This window comes from Rhea pennata, chromosome 20 (assembly GCF_028389875.1).
Source record: "Rhea pennata isolate bPtePen1 chromosome 20, bPtePen1.pri, whole genome shotgun sequence".
Taxonomy (NCBI): Eukaryota; Metazoa; Chordata; class Aves; order Rheiformes; family Rheidae; genus Rhea; species Rhea pennata.
This window is the reverse complement of record NC_084682.1, coordinates 8,252,528-8,272,663: the sequence shown is the minus strand read 5'-3', so window position 1 is coordinate 8,272,663 and position 20,136 is coordinate 8,252,528. Positions and strand designations below refer to the sequence as shown.

General features: G+C 43.8%; 1 protein-coding gene across 1 annotated transcript in view; it reads left to right on the top strand.

Annotated features, from left to right (window-relative positions):
* The window catches only part of COL26A1 (collagen type XXVI alpha 1 chain), a 173,363-nt gene that overhangs the window by 114,079 nt on the left and 39,148 nt on the right, over window positions 1-20,136 (top strand). Inside the window, exons 4-5 of the mRNA XM_062592601.1 lie at window positions 4,065-4,106; window positions 19,333-19,394. Coding sequence (XP_062448585.1) covers window positions 4,065-4,106; window positions 19,333-19,394 — 104 coding nt within the window. The remainder of the gene's footprint in view (window positions 1-4,064; window positions 4,107-19,332; window positions 19,395-20,136) is intronic.

Sequence of the window (20,136 nt, the reverse complement as noted above, 5' to 3'; positions counted from 1 at the left end):
TAATGGGCAGCGTCTCTTTTAGAGGCATCTGTTCAAGATGTAGGTGTCCTGATCTCCTGGCCTGTTGATGTCAACAGATTTTTGTCATCAATTTCAAGCTTTAGATAAAATGCTGATTGCCCACAGTGCTGTCTGACATTGGCAGACAGCAACAGCATGTATTTTTTGTATTTATGTTTAGCTGAATGAACCACTTTTCAGTAGCAGTGTCTGCTTAAAATTTACCCTTTTCCCTATGCCTGTTCTTCCTTCCACACCTGCACTTCCCTTTCTAGTACACTTATTCAAGCATTTGTGCTGCCACTTCGTTTAGGGAATTGATCTAGCTAAGAAGTGATATATATATATATATATATATATATATATATATATGTATGTATGTATGTTTTGTTTGGCTTCTTTTTCAGTGTACCTGTTTCCCAGTCTGGTGAACTGTGTGTCTGTGTGTGTGCCTACAGACTCTTTGTGAAAACAGAGGTGGAAGTTCTTAAATTAGTTAAGCCCTAGCAGTGCTACCTGATGCCCAACTCTCACCTCTGTGCCCAGCCAGGCAGCTAGAGCCTGCCTTTTTCCTTTTAACCAATACCTAGAGCATCTCTGGGTCTACTGACATATACTGACCTGAACTGACATGTTTGACCATTTCTGATGAAAAGACCTGGAACATAGCTTTACCGATACAGAGTCCAAGATGTTCAAACACACAGTCTTGCAGAAAGTTTGCCCTGGGAGGAAGAAGAGTTGTAATCAATTCTGTGTAATTAAATCAACCTAAGTTAATTGTCAGCTAATAAAAAAGTGTTGGTCAGCTCATAAAATAGAAATAAAGATTAAAAGAGTAGTTGCCATGAACAGGTGGTAATTCTGTTTCCAAGTTAGACCACATTACTCTCTGGCACAGAATCCCTGAGAATACCTCATATTCCAGTTTAAAAAAATGTTTATGAAACTTATAAAATATAAGGCTCATTTTATAACCAATTTTCTATCTCACCTGCCAAGAGCAGTGGGGGTTGAGCCAGCACAAGGCGGATGCAGAGTTTTAGGCAGCTGTCCAGAAATGGAGTCCCTGAGCAGTGCTGTGGAATACATTTCTACCTCCGACTGGCCTTTCTGTTGCAATTCTTATGATTTGGTTTTCCCTTTCTTGTTGGTGTTACAGAAAAGACATTGTAAGCAGAGTCTGATGTCATTGATCTCGGCCTGGCACTGTTGTGCAAAGGGAGAAGCTTGCTGTGCTGCAGTGTGTACTGTGGCTGTGGTTTAACTCTGGATGGATCTTGAGTTAATAACGGGATCCCTCTTGTTTTCTGCTGACTCTGCAGTTTTTACAGGAGGTATAAAACATTTATCTAATTTTAACTGGAAAGGACTAAACTGAAATCTTTATCTACTCCTCGAAGTGGAAGCAGAAACTTGGTGGTTTGTAGTTGCTGTTAAGGGTGGAATAACTAAAGATAATTTATTGCATAATGGTTATTATATTATTCAGTTAATAGTGCAAAACTGTGAAATTCTAAGAATCATGTTACGACTTGCAAATGGCCTACACTGATGAAAGACCTTCTGCAGAGTACTCAGTTATTGCAGTAGCAGTGAGTTGCATCTCGTACCCACTTTTTGTGATCATCCACGCCAAGAAATCTCATGCAGGATGGAGTATGTTGGTCTTGTGTTGAGTCCTGATACTTGATTTAGGCACTAAAAGACTAGATTAGTTTCATTTTCCTCACTAGTCATCATCTTTCAGGGAGTACAGCCACAATACAGTGAGCTGCACTGATACAACTATTTGGTGGAGTTCTGGCAGCAACAACAATCTCCTTTAAAAGGGGGTGATCTAGAACCCTCCACCTGAGAGCTGATACAGCATTTCTGGCATGAGTGGTAGCATGGAGCTTCAGAAGGAGATCCTAATCTCCTCTCTTTACTGGGAGAGATTGGAAGCAAATTTAGAGGGATGAATCCTACATATTTCCCTTTTCTTCTGCAAATGTTCCTCTATAGAAGAGGAAGTTGGAGCTCTCTAAAAGTACCTGCTAGAGCAGTGCATTGTACATGTCCTTTCCCTCTCCTATCATCATCTGAAATGCAGTCAGTGGCAATGTAATTTAGTGATGTAGCTCTGCACTCTTTCTTTGCAGACTACTTGGGGAAACATGGGTGATCCCATGCAGGGGAACAAAAAGTTTTATCTCAAATGCTGACTGGATGCATGATGGTGGGATATAGCAGAGGGACAAGAAAGGAAGAGCTGGGCGAGGACATAGAGTACAGAGGGGAGGGTACTGTAGCTCCCTTGCTCTCCCTTGGGTCCCTGATCTAATTCACCATGTCCCTGCAGAATGAGCATCACTTGAACCCCAGATCTTGGATTCAGCTACCTGAAAACGTTCCTATCACTGGAAATCCTGTGCTGGCTTGGAGGCATGTTCCTCTGAGGTATAGTTTCCTTTTTAAAACAAACAAACAAACAAACAAACAAACAAAAAAAACCCCACAAACGATTCTGATCTGAACCAGAGCAGTTTTCCATTTATCCACGTCTCCCATGCTTATCCTAATTTTGCTGGGAGTCGCACCAGCAGCCCAGTCTATGTTTATCTGCATCAAAGGATATACACACAAGGGACATGACAATCACGATTGTGGGTCTGACCTGCTATCGCTGCTTGTGTGCTTTAAAGCTGGAGATGACACAGAAGAAGAGTTGGAGGAATATAAAAGCATCACTCCTCTGAAGGAACTTGTGTTGGTTCTAGTACTTGAGAGTCCTAGGAGACACTCCAGTCCTGTTTCAGACTTGCACTGGTGTAGTTGCACCAATATCTCCCGTTACTCCTAGTGAAGATCAGAAAGAGGAGAAGAAGCAAGCCTGCTGTTTAGCATTTTAACCACATGTGCCAAACCATCTAGGACCCCATGCTAACAAAAACCACGTTCAAAGCAATTATCTGATTTGTTTGTTTTTAATATGATGTTTCTAGACACTGGTACAACAAACACTCTATAAAATCTTGTAACAGTTGTTTGTAGTTAGTATGTTCAAGATGGTTATATATATTCTGGTCATGACTAATATACATCACTTCAGTGTGATCCTCATGCATCAGTATTGTGGGAAGTTTTTGGTACCAAGACAGTTATTTCTTCAGCTTGTTTCTACGCCCTCTTTTTATGCTTATATGCTAGAAAACATAGATATTGTTTTCCTCATCTGTTGTGCTTTCCAGATGAAAGTGCTTTGTGGTTCACAGGCTTAAATTATTAGGTCTTCGGACCTCAGAGTGGTCTATAAAACCTCCAACCAGAGCGGCTGGAACCTCTGCTCTTACACGTGGAGATAGAAGGATCTCCAGAGGCAAAGTAACTGGCCTAGCTTGTGAGCTGGCCCTGGCAGAGCTGGGGCAGACCTGGTTCCCCAAAGCAAACTCAAGCTTGTTGAGCATTAGGAGATGCTACTACCCACACTACTAAAGCCCTTTTCCCTTCCCACTTGATTTCTTCTTTCTTATCACAAACTTGTTTTTTTCTTGTTTTTTTTTTTTTTTGTTTTTGTTTTTTTTTTAGCATAGGCAACAGCTGCTAGGCAAGTTGCAAAACGATGGCTGCTGTGCTCCCCCCTTGAATTTGCCCTGCACTATGCAGTTCAGGCAATGACTGCTGTTCTCAAAAAAAAAAAAAAAAAAAAAAAAAAAAAAAAAAGTGTTATGCTTAACTGGGATGGAGTGGTGCAGCCTGTTTCATTCATTAAATTTTTCTGTGGTTGTATTTTTTGGAAGCATCATTTCCAATAGAGGCACCGGGCTCTTTTACAGGCTTATTTCAGCACTTTGAAAGCACGAGTGTGTGTGTATGTGCCTGCATGTCTGGATGTGGGTGGGAAGGGGGGAGCGCTGGCAAGCGTGCCAAAGAGCCGCGAGGGGAGAGCGAAGGCGCTTTCATTCCTGAACAAGTTTTGCTCCGCAAGCTGAATAAACTTTTTCGTTGTCAAAGCAATGCTGTGCAGGGCAAGGATTTGACACATTCCCAGTGATAATTGCCTTGTCTGCCCCCCCCCGCAGGTTCATCTGGCCGGCAGCACCGTTACTTTTCCAAGCTGGACCGTAAGTGGGCACCTTAAAAATCAAATAAGAGCGCAGCCTACTAACAAAGCGGTGGGGGGGCCCTGCACTGCTGGGGACATCCTTCCCTTGTGGGGCTGGCCTGGCCGGGCTGTGGGGCGCTGGCTTGGGGGGGTGGTTCTTTGAGTCTCTGCCTTTTCTTTGCCTCAGTTTCCCCCAAGTATGTGGAGGGGGAGGAAAGGGGAGCTGCAAATGCTTTGCTTCTCAGGTTCAAGAAATTCCCTGAGCAGCACCAGCGCACCTGAGAAGGGTCACTCGTGCTGTCACCGGTATGGATCTTCCCTGGGTCTCTGCCTAGGCTGCTGCTTGAGAGGGGATACCAGGCTCCACCGGCCCTTGGTGTGTCCCAGGACGGCTGTTCTTGTGTCCTCCTAGCAGTTACAATCCACCCCACACATGTTTTCTCCTAACCTGTATAACAAGGGTAATGTTCCCTATCCATCTTTGGTGGTGGTGATGTTGAGGAGAAGCTCCAGAAAAGATATCTTGGAGGTAAGGTGGCCGTGTCCTTGTTTGCAATTGTGGGCTCACCTGTATACTTACTTGCCAGCCTTGGGCAACCTGGAGCTTGGTTTCCCATTATGCCTGAGCATTTCCATCTGTGACCTTCATCCTGGGGGCTCTAAACAGGCTCCCCAGAGAAAACTGAGTTGACTTGGCTTTAAAGGTTGAAAGTGAACTGGCACTGCCTTGTAGCTTGCTGGAGTATCTCCAAGCTGATGGTAAAAGTAGCTTGTAAGCGCATTGGTGCCTGTGCAAAAGCCCAGCCAAAGTTTTAAATCTGACTGTATATCTCCAATGATGGTTAATCGCTGAGCACCAGAGATTTACACAACAGTCTGAGAAGAGCCTTTGTGCCTAACGGCCATGTGCAGGTCTTGTTGTAAATGAAAAGCTTGGGACCTCAGAAGTGGTACATGTGCTAAGCAGATGAGTTTCTCCAACAAGGCTGTTTTTGTGAAAGCCGCAATGGGACCAGCAAGAGTGTGAAGAGTTCATACTGATCCTCCTCAGCAAGGAGAGCCTTTTTGCTCTTCTTACTGAACACAGCTTCAGCAGAAAAATAAGTATCCACAGAGCTCACAAACTCAAATGAAGCCTCATATCAGGAGGAGCTTCTGTCTTTCTGCCCCTACTGATATGGGAGCAAGAAGAGGTCCATGTTCTTTCATGCACACTGTTCACGTATGTTACAGAACATGCCGCTGTTCTGCGTTTGGCACTGATTCCTCCCTTCATTAGCCACGGTTATTCAGTGTATAAGGGGCCGTTTGTCCCACGCACAGCTGGTGTGGGACGAGACAAGCACAGCAGAGGTGACAACCCCAGCTGGCCTTGCCTCCGGATCTGCTGCGCTGAGCTACCCGCGTGGGACCCATTTCCCAGCACTTGCTGCAGAGACAGGAGGGCATTTGGAGTGCACAGTGACTTCAGAGCTTTCCCTGAAGTTCTCAGTTGTCATTGTATCAGGAAAAAAAATCTAAGTCTGAGTAGAAAAGTCAGTCCCAGCTTTCTGGGAATGAAGGATCCTTCAGTTACTGTTTTTATCCTCGTTTTCCCCTTTCCTTTTCTGTTCCATGGTTGAAGATACTTCCTTCTCTCCATTACTTGGACTTTTTCTCCCATGAATGCACTTTTTAGTGCATTGACTCTCACACTGCTGTGCTCTTGGAACTACTTGTGGAGGGGCACATGGGAAGGTGTTGTGTTAGCAAGCCTATATGCACGTACTCAGAGTTCTTTATTATTGGCCTATCTATAGGGCAGTCTCGTTTCTGTTTTTTAACTTCTTTACTGTCAAGTCCCTTTTTCCTTATCTGTGTGATCCCCTCTTGGCTTTAATCATCACTGGTGTACGGAAGCTGCAGTAAGGTGGCTTCAGCAGACCCTGGTTTGCGTGAAGGTTTTCTGCTCCTCTAGAATTCCTCTGCAGTTGTGGTCTGAGGCATGTGGTTTGGTTCCTTGGTCTCTACTTTGTGCTCCAGTTTCTCTCCCAGAGTGGCTGTGCCCATTTCATCATTGGCTCTGTTCAGTGTCTATACAGGGCACAAAATTATGATTCTCCCTGCGCATCTGGGGCCTTTGAGGAGACAAGATATTAAATCACTTTAAAATAAAGCTTGCCTTATTGCTCACTTTTGTTGATGTACCTTTAAGGTTTTGTCCAGACAAAAATCTAACTAGCTATTATTCCTCTGCTAGCTTGATGATGGGTGTTGGAGGATATCAACTGAAATTTGGGGGTTTTTTGAGGTTTTTTTTTTTTTGTCTGCGCAAGAAATTCTCCTCATCAGCAATTCAGTTTAGGATTTTGCTAATTATCCTGTGCTTAAAGATATTTCATTCTATGGTTTGTTCTTAGTCATTTAGCCTCCAAATGATCTGCTGATTTTTAGGATGTGGGCTAGACTCTGGAAGTATGTCCAGGTAGCAAGGCAGAGACATGGTGCCTCTCACGCAGCTGGAACTTGCCCTCTAAGGTGTGGGAGAGGAGATGAATATTCTGAAATGAATATTGAAATTTGCAGGATGGAGTCCATAGCTTCCCTAGACACTAGGTAACCAGATTTGTGCAGTGCAGAGTTTACGTGGCACCATGTGACATGATGGTTGGCTCTCCTTTATAGAAGGACACGTCCCAGATAAGTAAAGAACAGGTATGCTGAGGGCAGGAGCATTGTAAAGTCAGCTCCTTTCAACTTCAGCATTGATTAACTTTGATAGAAGCAGGAACAAGAGGGAATAAAGGAGAACTGAAAATTAGGTCTGTTGTGAATTGGAGTAGAGACCTGGCTGCAGATACTTTTCTATCTTTTCAGGCTAAAGAAGTTGAAACTTTTCTAATGCAAGTGTCTGAACTGTCTAAGCTTTTTTTCATGGACTTTTTCTATCCTTTGGTGATCTGCATCCCAGTACCTTGGGAGCATCAGTCCTGGCATCTGGTGAGACTACCTTGGGCAAGATAGGAAGGTGATAGGGTGTTATGCTTACATACTACAAGTGCTTTGCAAATGTGAGTTGCTGCCGTATTTCTGTAAGGCGGCTGTTTTCTGTAACATGGTGATGTTCCTCATAGGCTCATAACTGCTACAGTATAGAGAGGTCTGCAAATGCTTCTGGATATACTTGGATAATTTTAAACCATACCCAAGGTGGGTGTCTCTGCCTGGTGTTTCCTATTGGCTGTTTCTAGATATTCAATCCGTCAAAAGCTTTAGTTTCAGGGACTAAAGTGGAATTTAAACTATCTGAATATAGTCCTTTGTGTCAAATCAAATGATTTGTTAAAGCAAGGCCAGATTTGCAGGCAGAATCAATCTTTTTTATTAGGTCAACTGATGTGGAAAAAGCAGACAAACTTTCAGGCACATTAACCCTTCTTCTGGTTCTGGATTTGTATTACAAGAATATAGGGACCCATCTATGTGTGGGAGAGTGCATATTAGGGCGTGCATTCGCATCAGCTCTTGGTGGACACTCTTGGCCTGAAGGCACATCTGGGTGGCATTCTTGAATGTGCCTGCAAACTTGGTCAGGGAAAAGACTTGTCTTCCTGCATGTCTGGATGCTAGATGTTACTGCACAACAAATAATGGTCTCTGCTCCACAGCTGAGTCGTTGTGCAAGTCTGGGGCTAATTACTGAATCCCTCTGTGCCTCAATTTCCATCTGTCAAATGTCACAGATGCCCACCATTCATAAATCGCTTTCAGATTTCCAGATGAGGTGCTGTGTAAGTGTAGAATAGTGTTAGTTTATACATATTGTGCTAGAGCATAATGTAAAACACATGCAACCGAAGAGCCTTGCAGATGTGGCTCTATCAACTGCAAAAGGCAAGGCCTCGGCTGATGATTTAGCACAGCACTAATTGGGCTAAAATAGAAGATTACTTTTGTACTGGTGCAGTTGTCACTGTTAAAGTCCCCATTTACCAACAGTTTTTGGAGATAACCCAGTTATTTTCCTATTGAGGGAAACTGTAGTATCTTGGGTCTCAAAGCACAGCAATTTATAGCAAATGTCGACATTTTTACAGCAGCCCCAATGCTGGCTGTCCTCACGCTTCTGGAAGAGGACTGCTCCGTTGTTTATTTTGAATGTGCATTTTGCTTGTCCCGTAGCAGCACTTAGCACTTTTTTGTTGCCTGCAACCTTTTGGGCATATCCTAATCTCAAAGGAGAGGCATTTGACCGAGTCATTTCTATTGCCATTACTGGGTGTTGCATACACAGGAATCCCCATTTATTGATAAGAAAGCTGTTCCTGTGGCTGCAAAGAAACGAGTGCCTGGCAGCTGTTCAACATTAAGTCGATTCTCAAAGTTTAAAGGATTTGTGGGCTGTGATTGTTTGGGTTTGGGCGATTAACTTCTGTGAAGCACTGGAGAGTATCTTCCAGATACGTTTCATAGAAAAGGATGAACTTAAACCAGCTAAGAGATTTTGTTTGTTTAAGTACCTCTGAGTTTTCTAATTATGCTCTTGGGGCTAAATTCTTGGTAGGTATAAAGCACACCCAGGAGCTCCTCTGACTGCAGTAGAATTGGGTTTGTTCCTACCATCTGCAACCTGGTCAGATGTACGTGTGAAACTGCAAAGTGTCCCTCTTGTCAGAGGCTTTTCTGTAGCCATCTAGTTTTAAAGCTCTAGTTTGAGCTTTTTTTTGTCAGTGTATTGTTGCCTTTTGCTCAAAAATATTATTGATGTTGCATGGTTGTGGGAAGACGGTGTGGAGTTAAGAGGGTGAGGGTATCTCAGGAGATATCCAGTTCCTGCTCAGTGTATTGCAGACAGATTGCACCATTCTCCTGTGTTTGTCCATTTTGGGCTTGGAGCTTCCCTGTTCCTCATCAGTGCTCAGAGGGAGGGTCAAAATTCATTGCTGAATCCTCCCCAGCTGTAAGAGTAACATGATACTGGAGCTGAATGTGTGGGGTGGCTGGCGTAGGAGAGTAGGCTGGCTGACGTGCAGCTTTACCCAACGCTTGCCGTATTCCAGGAGAAATCTCCCCTGGCGCTGGGCCTTCATTCGTGGGCCTGAGCACACTGTTTAAGGCAGCAATTAGGAGACTACAGTTTCAAGGTGGAGGCAGCTAAAACCTCAAAATGAAGCTCCTTGACCTACCAGGAATGCGATGTCTCCTGGGGGCGCTTGGGCTACAGTGCTCATCATTGTGTAGGTGTCATAAATCCAAGAAAGCATAAATAGGCAAATTATAAATAACGGCTAGGTCTCACTAGAGCGTAAATAGATATTCATCTGCTGCAGTTGGTCATTACTCATTAAGGACTATGCCTGGGAACACCACCCTGGTGGGCAAAGATGAGAAAGACGGTGATTCCTTACCCCATCAGAGGACAATTGAAATAATCAGTGGATTAAAGCCCTTCTCCCTCTGCTGAGTCCTGCCTCATCCTTTTGTGGCTGAAAGGCCAAGACATCTTGCACTGAAAGAGAAACCCAAAGCTGTAATAAAGAGAGAAGTTTAACTTTTTTTTTTTTTCCCTGATCTTCCTGCCTCAGATGAAGTCAGAGCTCTGTGAAGCAGAAGTGGCCAGACTCCCAGGCCAGAGTCAAGCAAATAGAAATAATCCAAGCTATGGCTAGAGCAGTAGGTCTGTTTAGTCCCTAGATTTGGGAAGCGTTTTGTGAGTTTGGGATTAAAAGTAACGGGGTGAAGGAATTCTGGAAAACGTTGATTCACCAGAGTGCTAAGGATGTATTCTGATTTATCCCAAAATGAGTTAGAAAAGCACATTGGTGCAACTATTTTGAAAGCTTTGAAAATCTGAAACTCAAATGTGCCTTACTAACCCCAAGTGTATATATCCATTACTGATTTTTTTTCTCCACCCACAAGTTAACAAGGAAACAAAATGTCCTCAGCACAGCCAGTGCTAGCCACTAAATCTGATGCAATTGTATTTTGTTTTTCAGATTATTGGGGGTGAGGTGATTTGAGAGTGTCCCCAGGCGTGCCGAGTCCGTGGCGTCCCTGGGACCTCAGAGAGCAATCCCCGCTACAGAGCAATGTGGAAAGGGTTCGTCTTTCTGCTGCTCAGATCTATAAAGGCCGATGCAGGGCTCAGAGGAATTTAGACAAAGGCCAGCAAAGGGTAATTAGGAGAATTAGGCAGAGCAATGATCCTGAAGAAACCGAGTATCTCATGGCCTGTGCTGTTTCACTCCAGCACAGTGCAGAGCCATGGTATGTTGGGCAAGGGCTGCGAGCCCAAAGTAAAGGCCCTGGGAGGAGCGTAAACGCAGGAGAACAGAATCCGCCTCAGGGGAGTCAACCTGAAGCTGAAACATCCATCCGGGAAATCAAAGCTTTGCAAAAGTGCCCTGGGGGCCATTAATAATAACTATTAGAGTGTATCTGCTGTAGGAAGAATGGGCAAATGGGGTGGGATTTGATGTTCAGGTAGGCAAATTCTCCTGAATTCAGATCTTTTTTATTCAGTAGGTTTTTTTAATAGTCTTTCAGCTATTTTTTTTTTCTTGACTAAACGAAGCTGAGGCAAAATGTTCTGGATGAAGAACCACCAGTGCTTGATTGAACATCCTGCATGTAGCATGTTTATGGGCAGAGAACTTTATGCAGGGAGAAGGCGTATAATCCTAAAATGACTTTAATTCTTGCAGACTAGAGTGTAGTAAGACTCAAAGTAGGGGTAGAATTTAAATTCATAAGTTCAAATTGGAAACAAGATGGATGTTTTTTTCATGTTGTGATTAAGTTTGAATGCAGTTTGCTAAAGAAAGCTAGGTTGTCTGACTCTATAGTGTCTTTCTGAAAGATATACTGCAGTTGACTGTGTTTGGCTCGAGATTGCGCGAGATTCTCTAACTTGTGATATGCAGGTGCAGAACTGATATTATACGAGTCCCTCCAGAGTTTTGGGTGATCCTTTATTCAAACATTTTCTTTCTTCCTATCTGCTTTCTTATTTCCTGTTATTTAACTCCGTTTGCACCCCATTGTCACCTGATGGCTTCACCCAGTTAGGGACAGACAGTCTTTTCTGTGTAGGATATTAGCCCAGTAGCTTCTCAGTTTGAGAAGGACTTTCCAGCCCCATGTGGTTCTCATGGGTGTCTGGACTGGGAAGGATGAGTTAGCCAAGTCCCAGTGCAAATCTGCTCCATATCATGGATCAGAGGGTGCCAGAGAAATGAGTCTGGTTCGGTGACCATGGATATTGGATGCTGGATCTTGGTTTTAGCGAGATAAGGATAAAGCTTTTGCCCTTATCTTGTAGAGGGGGGTTTATGCATGCACACTATTCACACTACCAATATACCTTTATTTTCTGGCTTTTTGTTTGCTTCAGTGTGCTTTTCAGCAGTGATAGATACTGGTGAAGCAAGGGAGTAAAGGGCTAACAGGGAGGTCGTTTTGTACAGCGGCCAGAAGGACTGAGCACCCACACTACCAACAGCATCCCTTGAGAGCACCAAACCTTCAGCAGCTCCCTGGACAGGAGCTAGTTAACAAACTCTTATTGCATAGCTAAAATCCTTTTATCAGTGTCATTTCAGCCTTTAGGCATCCATGCTGGGCTACATCAGTAAAATGTCCTTGCTATTTCTAAAAATAATAGGTAATACCTTTCTAGTAATTTTGTATTGCATCAAAATCCAGCCCGTCCCTGCTAGACCTTGTTCTGACAGATAAAGATGAATTGAACAGGGATCTCGCAGCTCACGGTTGCCTGTGAATGAATGAAAATGACCTAATTCCATATGCTAACACAGTGCAGTCCTAACCAGCAAAATAGGTCTTTGGCACTGTGAAAGAGCACAAATCCCAAAGCTGAGAGCAATTTATATATAAAATTAGTTAGTTGTACAGGAGAGTGCATGTGTGAAATTTTAAATAAAACAACGTGAGTGATGTGAGCTGCTTAAGAATAGACCTGAGTGAATAATAGAGATTTTGAAATCACTTGCCAAACCCAAAACTTGGAAAGAAAAATTATTTGGGACAAGCTGAAATGGAATTTTTTATTTTTTTAATGCAATGTAAAGACTAAAATAAGATTTTGGATCAATCCAGATTATTTCATTTGACCAGAAGAGAACCATTTAATTTTACTTAAGACTAATCAGTTCATTTTGTTTTTAATTTAGGTGAAATTTGAAAAAACCTGTCATTTCAAACCTAAGGGCAGAAATATCTCACTAAGAAATTATCAAATCATTCTTAAAAAAACTAGAGAAAGTATTACAGAAATCTGAAAAATGATGCCTATGTTTTCACTTGAAACTATGTGCTAAATTTTACTTGGGTTCTCGGAGAGTTGTTACTACTCCAAAAGCGTAGTAGTTTCCACGCTTGGGATATGGGGAACTGCATAGTGAAAAGGGAGCGGCTTCCAGTGTTTGGTTATTTCACCTAGGAAGGGAGCAAAAAGAAAGATGGTCTAAATGGTATTTTTTTCAGTCCATTTTTCTGAAATTTAAGCAAATTCAGGTAGAAGAAAGTTGTAAGATTTAAAAATGACTCTAGGTTTGATCCACTTTTGTCTGGGTTCGATTGAAGAACTCTTCCCCCAAAACAAAACCTAAACATACTCCAAAGCCCCCTCCGAGTCATCTGATGGTTTCTGTAGATGCGTGGTGGAGAAGGTGCCACTCCATGCTGCCTGAGGTGGCTTTGGCCATGACGTTTGGTGGGATGCCCCAAGGTGGGAAATGGGCTGCAGCAGTTCCTCTCCATCGCTCCTTCCTCCCACGTGTCCCCCTGGGTGGCGTCCGGCCTCGCTCCGCCCTCTTTCCGACCGTGGAAGCGGAAGGGAGGATTTGCTCTGAAGTGCCGTATAAACACGTGGCTGCAAAGTGCGGCTGTGTCCCGCATGTGTCCAGTCTGTGTGCACCAAAGTTAGAGCATGAAATGTTTATAGCTCATCAAGAATGCCAATTTCAGCAGCAGCTGAACTCGCTGCCGTGTTGGGGAGAGGAAGGCAGGTTTCTGCAGCCTCTAAGACATTTTTAGGTACCTAACGAACTCTCTCGCCTTTTTTTTTTAGTTTATTTTTCTTTTTTTTTTTTTTTTTGTTTATTTATTTTATTTTTTTTTTTTTTTTGCTATTGGAGCATCACTGCTGTGTGAGACAGGTCTGGGCCATCTAGGTCCCTTTCCTAGACACTGTCTTTACTAAAAGTTGAAAAACAGTAATGCACCCAACAAATAAATATTGTGGTGGCATTACACAGAGAAAATATTGTAGCAGGATCCTAACGATACCAAGCAAGACAAAAGTCAGACAGGCTCTCCTTGCAGAGAAACGATTCCTGCTCTAAGTTACTGCGTTCTTCCTGGTAGAGCCGAGCCGTGGCTGGGATGTGTCCCACCCAGAGGGTAGGAGCTCCTTCTCCTGCCATCCCCTGCAACTTTGATTTTTGTTTTCTCTTCAGACCAGAGGCTACTGGGCAGCCTGAGCCTTCGTCTTCTCCACTGACACTGTCAGCCCTTTGCCTTTCACATGCCCCAGCTCCATTACAGAGCTATAGACATGACTGATACTAAACAAGTACAATTAATAAAGTCTATCTAGCCAACATCTGACTCTCATTAGAGGAAACGTGTTGAAAAAACAGATCCCAGGTTGGCTGTGATTTATGACTTGGGCCTGTTATCCTTCACGAGCACTGGCGAAAGCTTTTGCAGAGAGCCAGAACATAAACTACTTAAGGAAACCTGGTATCCATGTAGAAAGGCTGGAGGGGTCAAATCGGACAAATTAAAGCAGGGTGGAGGTGCAAGTCTGGGTTGGCTGTCCCCTATGGAGGGCCACCTAGGTAGGCACAAGTGATCTGCATTCTTATCTCCACTAGGGTATTCGCCTTGAGCTTTCTGCTGGTGCCGGTGTCTGAAAGGGTTGCTGTTGGCTAAACTGTGTGTGTGCGTGTGCACCTGTGCACACATGCACGTGTGTGAGTGACTGGACCAGGCAGTGGTCTGATGGCTTATCTCGACAATGTCCACGTCTAACGTCTCTGGTGCACGTTTCAGGCTGAGCCTGAGAGTGGGAGTTGCAGAGCACAGGGATGGTGACAGTGCTGTTGTCACCTGAGTATATCACATGGCAACTTCCCTGCTGGATTGTGAATGTCTTTGTCACTTCTCAGCCTCTACCCACTCACTGAGTTGACAGTAAAGCTTACTGTGCTTCCTGCTCCCCTCGGGCATTTCAGGCTTCATCCTTTTCTCCTTCCAAAGAAGCACAGTTGCCTGCATGAGCCTGGAGGAACCCAGCTGCCTGCACTGATGTTCATTTTGTTTTGCTCAGGGGTTGCCCTGTTCTCTTCTAGGACTTGCCTCCCACTTCCTTTGAAAAAGGAATTTTTCTTCAAAATGGCTCTATTCAACTTGTATTTTACTGATTTGCAACAAGGACTTCAAACTGTAATGGCGGGGTGCACGGAGACGCGCCCTGCTCCTGCAGCACTTGGGCTCCGGCTGGAGCCGCTGTGGTCTGCTTCGGGGAGCTGCGGCTTGGGCCTGCGGCTGAAGGTGCGGGCTGGCCGTGACACCCTCTCCTGGCCGTGCTTGGCTCCCTCCGCAGCGGGGAGAACCTTGGTGGTGCTCCTTGTAGGTGTCTGCTTCTGAAAAACGCAGTGAAAGCTGTGGAAGTTATTAAATGGCAAGGGAGGAGTTCCCAGGCAACTTTTATCACCTAAATGTCATTTAGTCCTGTGTATGTATGTAACGTTTAGTCCTTTCTCAACTCTGACCTCATGGCCTTACAAAAGAAACTTTACACTAAAAATAGAAAAGGAAACTGAGAGAAGGAAAGTGTATCATTCAGAGCACTGAGCAGGTTGCAGCAGGATCTGGGATTGCAATTCTTATGTCTTGATAGCTGACTCTGTGCTGTGCTGTGCTCCATTGCATTGCAAGGTTGGAGTTCCCAGTAATGGCAAAATACGACCTTGAGAAAGCCGGCTGCAAAACCTTTTAGTTATTTAAACAAAGGCTTTGTGATTCCAGAACACTCTCCCCTTTCCTTTGCTAAGAACAGCCTTCTCCTCCCCTCTGAAATATGAATTTTGGAGTAATCCATCAAGAAAAAGAGAGACAGAGCCTTGATCCCTTGACTTCAGTTGAGCTGTGCAATTTATATCTCCTGAGCATCTGGCTACAGGGAAACCAAAAGCCCTTTTAATATTCTACAGAGACTCTAGGTACACAAGTGAGCGTGGGCTGTCAGGGCAGAGAAATGGGGCAGAGATGCCAAGAGGTGGCTTTGCTGTTCCACAGACCTCTCTGACCCATGACCCCATGGTGAAAGTCAGCCTGATATTTTTACTCCTTTCAGCGCCAGCACGATAATTGTGCTGAAATCATTAGAGTTGTCTTGGTATAAGGCTGTTGGTAGCTACAAAATTGTGCCTGTTTTGTTCATCTGTTTTGGGGTGAGGAGTCTGAAGTCCTCTGAGGCTTTCAGCCTGGAGCTGAAGCAGCTGAAACATGCAATTATTTCATGATTAAATTATGCTATTGCTGCTGAAGACCTTCAAAGTAGGAATGCCAAGTGCAAGGCAGCCCCTGAAGCTGGTCATTCACTGCTGTAAGTCGCTTGTCAGAGGTGAATATCCGGAGAGGAAGCTCCTGGTGCCTTGCAAAGTACCTCGGATGTTAACAAGGCTGAAGCTGCAGCAGTGCTGGATCTCAGCCCTTCACTGAGAACAAAATGTAGATCTGTGTCCGAGAGAAGCGGGCTACCACTGGCACAGGGTCTTTTGCATTGCGTTGCTCTACGCGTGCATGCAGCGAGGGCAAGACTAGCAGAGGGGGGATCCCGGGAAGGGAGAGGTGTTTTGGAATGGTAACTGTGAGACATTGTGGAGACTGACTGGGTGTCACGCAATACATTGGGACAATCTCATGTTCGTTATCTCAATTATTTATCCTCCCTGCTGGAATATTTCTAAAACAAATCCCACCATGTGTTTTGAGGTTGGGCTTCATAGAGTGAAATTGCAACTCCTTGCTCAGAGTTTAGCTGGAAAAATACAAATCTGCCAAATAAGAATATGAGGGAAGTAAACTGTGGTTGTGTGTAGCAACAAGTAATGAATTTCTGCAGATATGGAAAGCGTCTGTGCTGGAATTCCAGGTCAGAGAGTATGTGCATTTGCCCCAGTGTTATATTCATTGTATGTGAAATAATGATGTGAGACACTCGAGCTAGTTTTAATAAAGCAGGCTGCTTTCTCCCTGATCAGAAAATTCCTCTTTATGGGTCCAGGCCTTGGAATCACCAGCCATTGGGATTAGATACTAAGTACTTCAGAGCATAGTAGTTTGGAAAGATATTTAGTAGTTTGATTTGTCACCATCTTCTCAGCCTTTCTGCAACAACAGACACCCCCTGCCCTTGAAGCAATCCTCCTTAGCATCGTCGGAGTGAGCTTTGAATATAGATCCCATAATAACGATATCAAGTGTTCATCTTGCTCTTCGTGTTTGAAAGTATTGTCTGTCTTAGCTGAGTAAGTGTCACCAGAGTTTGCTTGCAGGACAATTTGCCTTAGTAATAAGACCTTTTGTATTAGGTCTTCCGTTTTCTGGGTTAGTCAAATGATATTTGGGTCCAGGCCAAATTCCTTTGGTGCGGAGCTGAGTTTCCAGGCACTTCAAGAAGTAAAAGATAAAAGTTCAAATCTGATTTGGGCTTAATTAGTTCTCTAGCTGACCTAGACTATGTTTTCCCTATTTTTTACTGGTCGTCACTGACAGTAAAATGATGTTAGCACAAACCCATAGCTGTCGTGCAGTGGCACTGCAGCCTCCTGTCCCCCATTTGATCATTTTGTTCCTCTAAAACTAACTTTATGTCCCACAAATACATGTGAGAGGTCATTCTGAGACATCCCTCGAGAGCAGATGGAGCTGCTGGACCAGTGCTGTTCCTGCATTAGGTCTGATGTGGACAGTCGAAGTATTCTCCCCTTGCGAGCTGGTTGTTTCACGTCTCTGCAGAAGGATGCTACAAGCCCTTTTTATGACCTGAGTTCTCCAAAGAATGCTTAAGTGATCTATCTGTCTCATATTCTGGACAGAGATGAATTTCAGACAGTCTAAGTCAGTCTCTCTGAAACCTACGGGAGTTATTAATATGTGCAAGCCAGCAGAGGGGAGAATAGGACTCCATATTTTATTTGCTTTGTAACACATCTGGTACGCTTTTTGGCTCTTGAGAGCACTAGAATTATCTTATCTTTCTATGGGGTGAGCAAGATCAAAAGTATGAAGCCAGTTACGTACAGAACATAATTCCCTGCTTCACACACCACAAACAGATCCAGACCAAACAAGCCTCACCATCACTGTGGGATAGTGCCCTTATGGCACTTGCATATTCATGAGCCAGTTTAGGCCAAAATATATCATTGCCCAAGATTTGTTGCAGAGAGTAAAAAGATAAATATTATTTCCTCTTGACCAAAAGAAAGTCTGTGACATAATTGACCTGTGAAGAAATTTCTTAGTCTAAGCGTGGCTGAACTGTTAGATGCTTCATTTGCAAAATGTTGGGCATTATGAATTGGAAGGTATATGTCTAATTCCTTTGGGAAGCTGCACAGCTCCTCCTGGATATTTTTTGTGCCTCTAGGGGAACAAGGAGAGTGAATTTCTTTGAAAGGTTTATGCAGTGGGTGATTGGTTGCCGTTAACATTCAAGTAATCTTCTTAGACTGTAAATCAGTAATATGAAGCAGTCAACCTTCCTGGCCTATGAGCCACATGCTAAAATCTTCATATGACTGACAGCCCTGAGTACATACCATATGCTTCATAAAACTATAAAACTGGAAAGTGTTTGTGTGTTCCTCAGGGGTCCTAGTGTAAAATGGGCCAGGGATTGCCAGAGGGACAGGTGAGTCCCAGGCATCCTTGGTCTGAGCGCTCATGTTCACCTATTCCTCCCCATAGCTAGGCGCTGCGGTTACTCAACATCTCCTGCACTGATGCAGCCTCTGACTGAGGCCTGCACCCAAATGGTCTGTTAGTAGCTCAACAATTATTGGTCAGCCCTATGGAAATACCTATGGAAATCCTGCTTTGGTGGCCTTAAGGGAGAACAGACTCTGGCCCTTAAGGAGACCAGAACTGCACAGAGATACTTATTTCTCATCTGTGGGACATAAGCAGACAGTGATTCATCATATGAGTACAGATGGTTTATTCTCTGTAATACTTTATGTTACAAGTCATTTTCCCTTTTAAAAAAATGTTGCACTTCAGAAGTTGTGATAGGTGAATGGACCAGTCTGGAAAGCTTCTCTGATAGCTGGGAACGTGCAGTTCAATGTTAATGCAAAGTGATGGGAAAGGGTCTTGTTGATCAAATCTCTGTTCAGGGCTTTATCCTACTTCACTCACTTTAAAATTGCTGAAATGAAAACAGAGGAAAAGCAGCAGGCCTCCTGTTTAGATGTCCTTTGTATCAAGCAGTCGTTTTAAACTGCACTCAGAGCCCATTAAGTTAACGTTTGTTCTTGGGAAGGCATCCTGTCAAGATCCCTTTGGTGGTTACTGCCTATCTATTGCTTCTATGCTGTAAAGTGAGATATAAACCACTTCATGCTGTAGCTTTGGTCTACTTCAGCCCTGAGGTCTGTCTTGTTTCTTCTCGCTGTCACTGAGACTGATTATTTGTTATGGGAGTGGCAACAGGGTCTGGGAGCTTGAAGATGGACCAGGACTCCAGAGAGAAGGGAATCTGGTACATTCATTAGTTTCCTAGGCATTTCACCAGGCACTAGTACAGCGGTGGGTGGAGCAGTGGCTGTGCAGCCTGATGTCCTGTGAGGTGGGAGCACATACTACACCTGCTTGTACTTGTGACAGAATGTGTCACTAGTACTTTGCTGTAGAGACACAACAGGTCATACTGGTTCTTACCATGGAAAGTCTTAAAACTCATCTTTTCCTCATCTACTTCTTACCATTGAGAACAATTCCATGTTCCGCACCACTGAATGTCTAGAAACAAAGATACCTATAGTGTATCTGTGGCTACTTAAGTATGCAATAGATTTATACTTATTTTCCCTCCATAAGTGATCTTGAAGCACCTTTTTTTTTGTGAGTGTCTTAGATCAAAAGGAGATCAGAGATTGCAGATTTAAAGCTGTAGATTAAAATGCAAAATATGCAGTAATTACATTGTTTTGCTTTGTTCTTTCTAGAATGCATGAACTGTACAAGACTAGCGGATATGACTGAGAGGCTAAACACACTTGAGGCCAAGGTAAGGGCATGGCTTTATTGCTCTTTTTCACAAAAATTTCTAGGAGTTTTATTGACAGATCCCTGGAGAGATCATACATCTGTCTTTCCACCCAGTGGAGGGACTGCAGAGCTCACCCAGCTGCTCTTCCGATGTGACGCAAAGTGATCCTAGAATAACCAGCTCTGGGGGAGAGAGCTGTTTGGTCTTTACAGTTCAGCTTTGCTCTTGAGAGGTATAACCAGACAGCCAGCTAATGCTTTCTGTCTGCTTTACTGCAAGTTCTGAGTGTGCCTGCCCAGAGTGAGACCAAAGGTAGGTGGCTAGGTGGTACCATCAGGACAAAAAACTTGCAGTAAGTGTCCATCCTTAGCCGTCACTCTACTGCCATGGGCTTGGGATGGACAGTCAGCATTAGCTGTGCTGCTGGTCGGAAATAACTGCCTGTGGCTCTTGGTTGGAACATGTTGACATCAATCACTCAGGTTTTGCCTAAGAAACAGAGGGCAGCCTGAAGCTGCACAAAAAAATCTCTTAACTAGTTAATAATGGAGGGATGTAAAGCAATGACCCCCTTAGTTCGGGAAAGAAATAGTCTGCAGTTCTGATCTCTCCTTGAAATGCCTTGTAGAAGCCTTACTGATGTGGAGTGCAAAATGAAGGATGTCATTTTTTTCTGAGGACAGTTGTTCTTTTGCTTGCTATTGAGATATTTTTCATTCCTGGGTTTTATGCCTTTTCTGAGAGATGGAAGGTTTTTGAG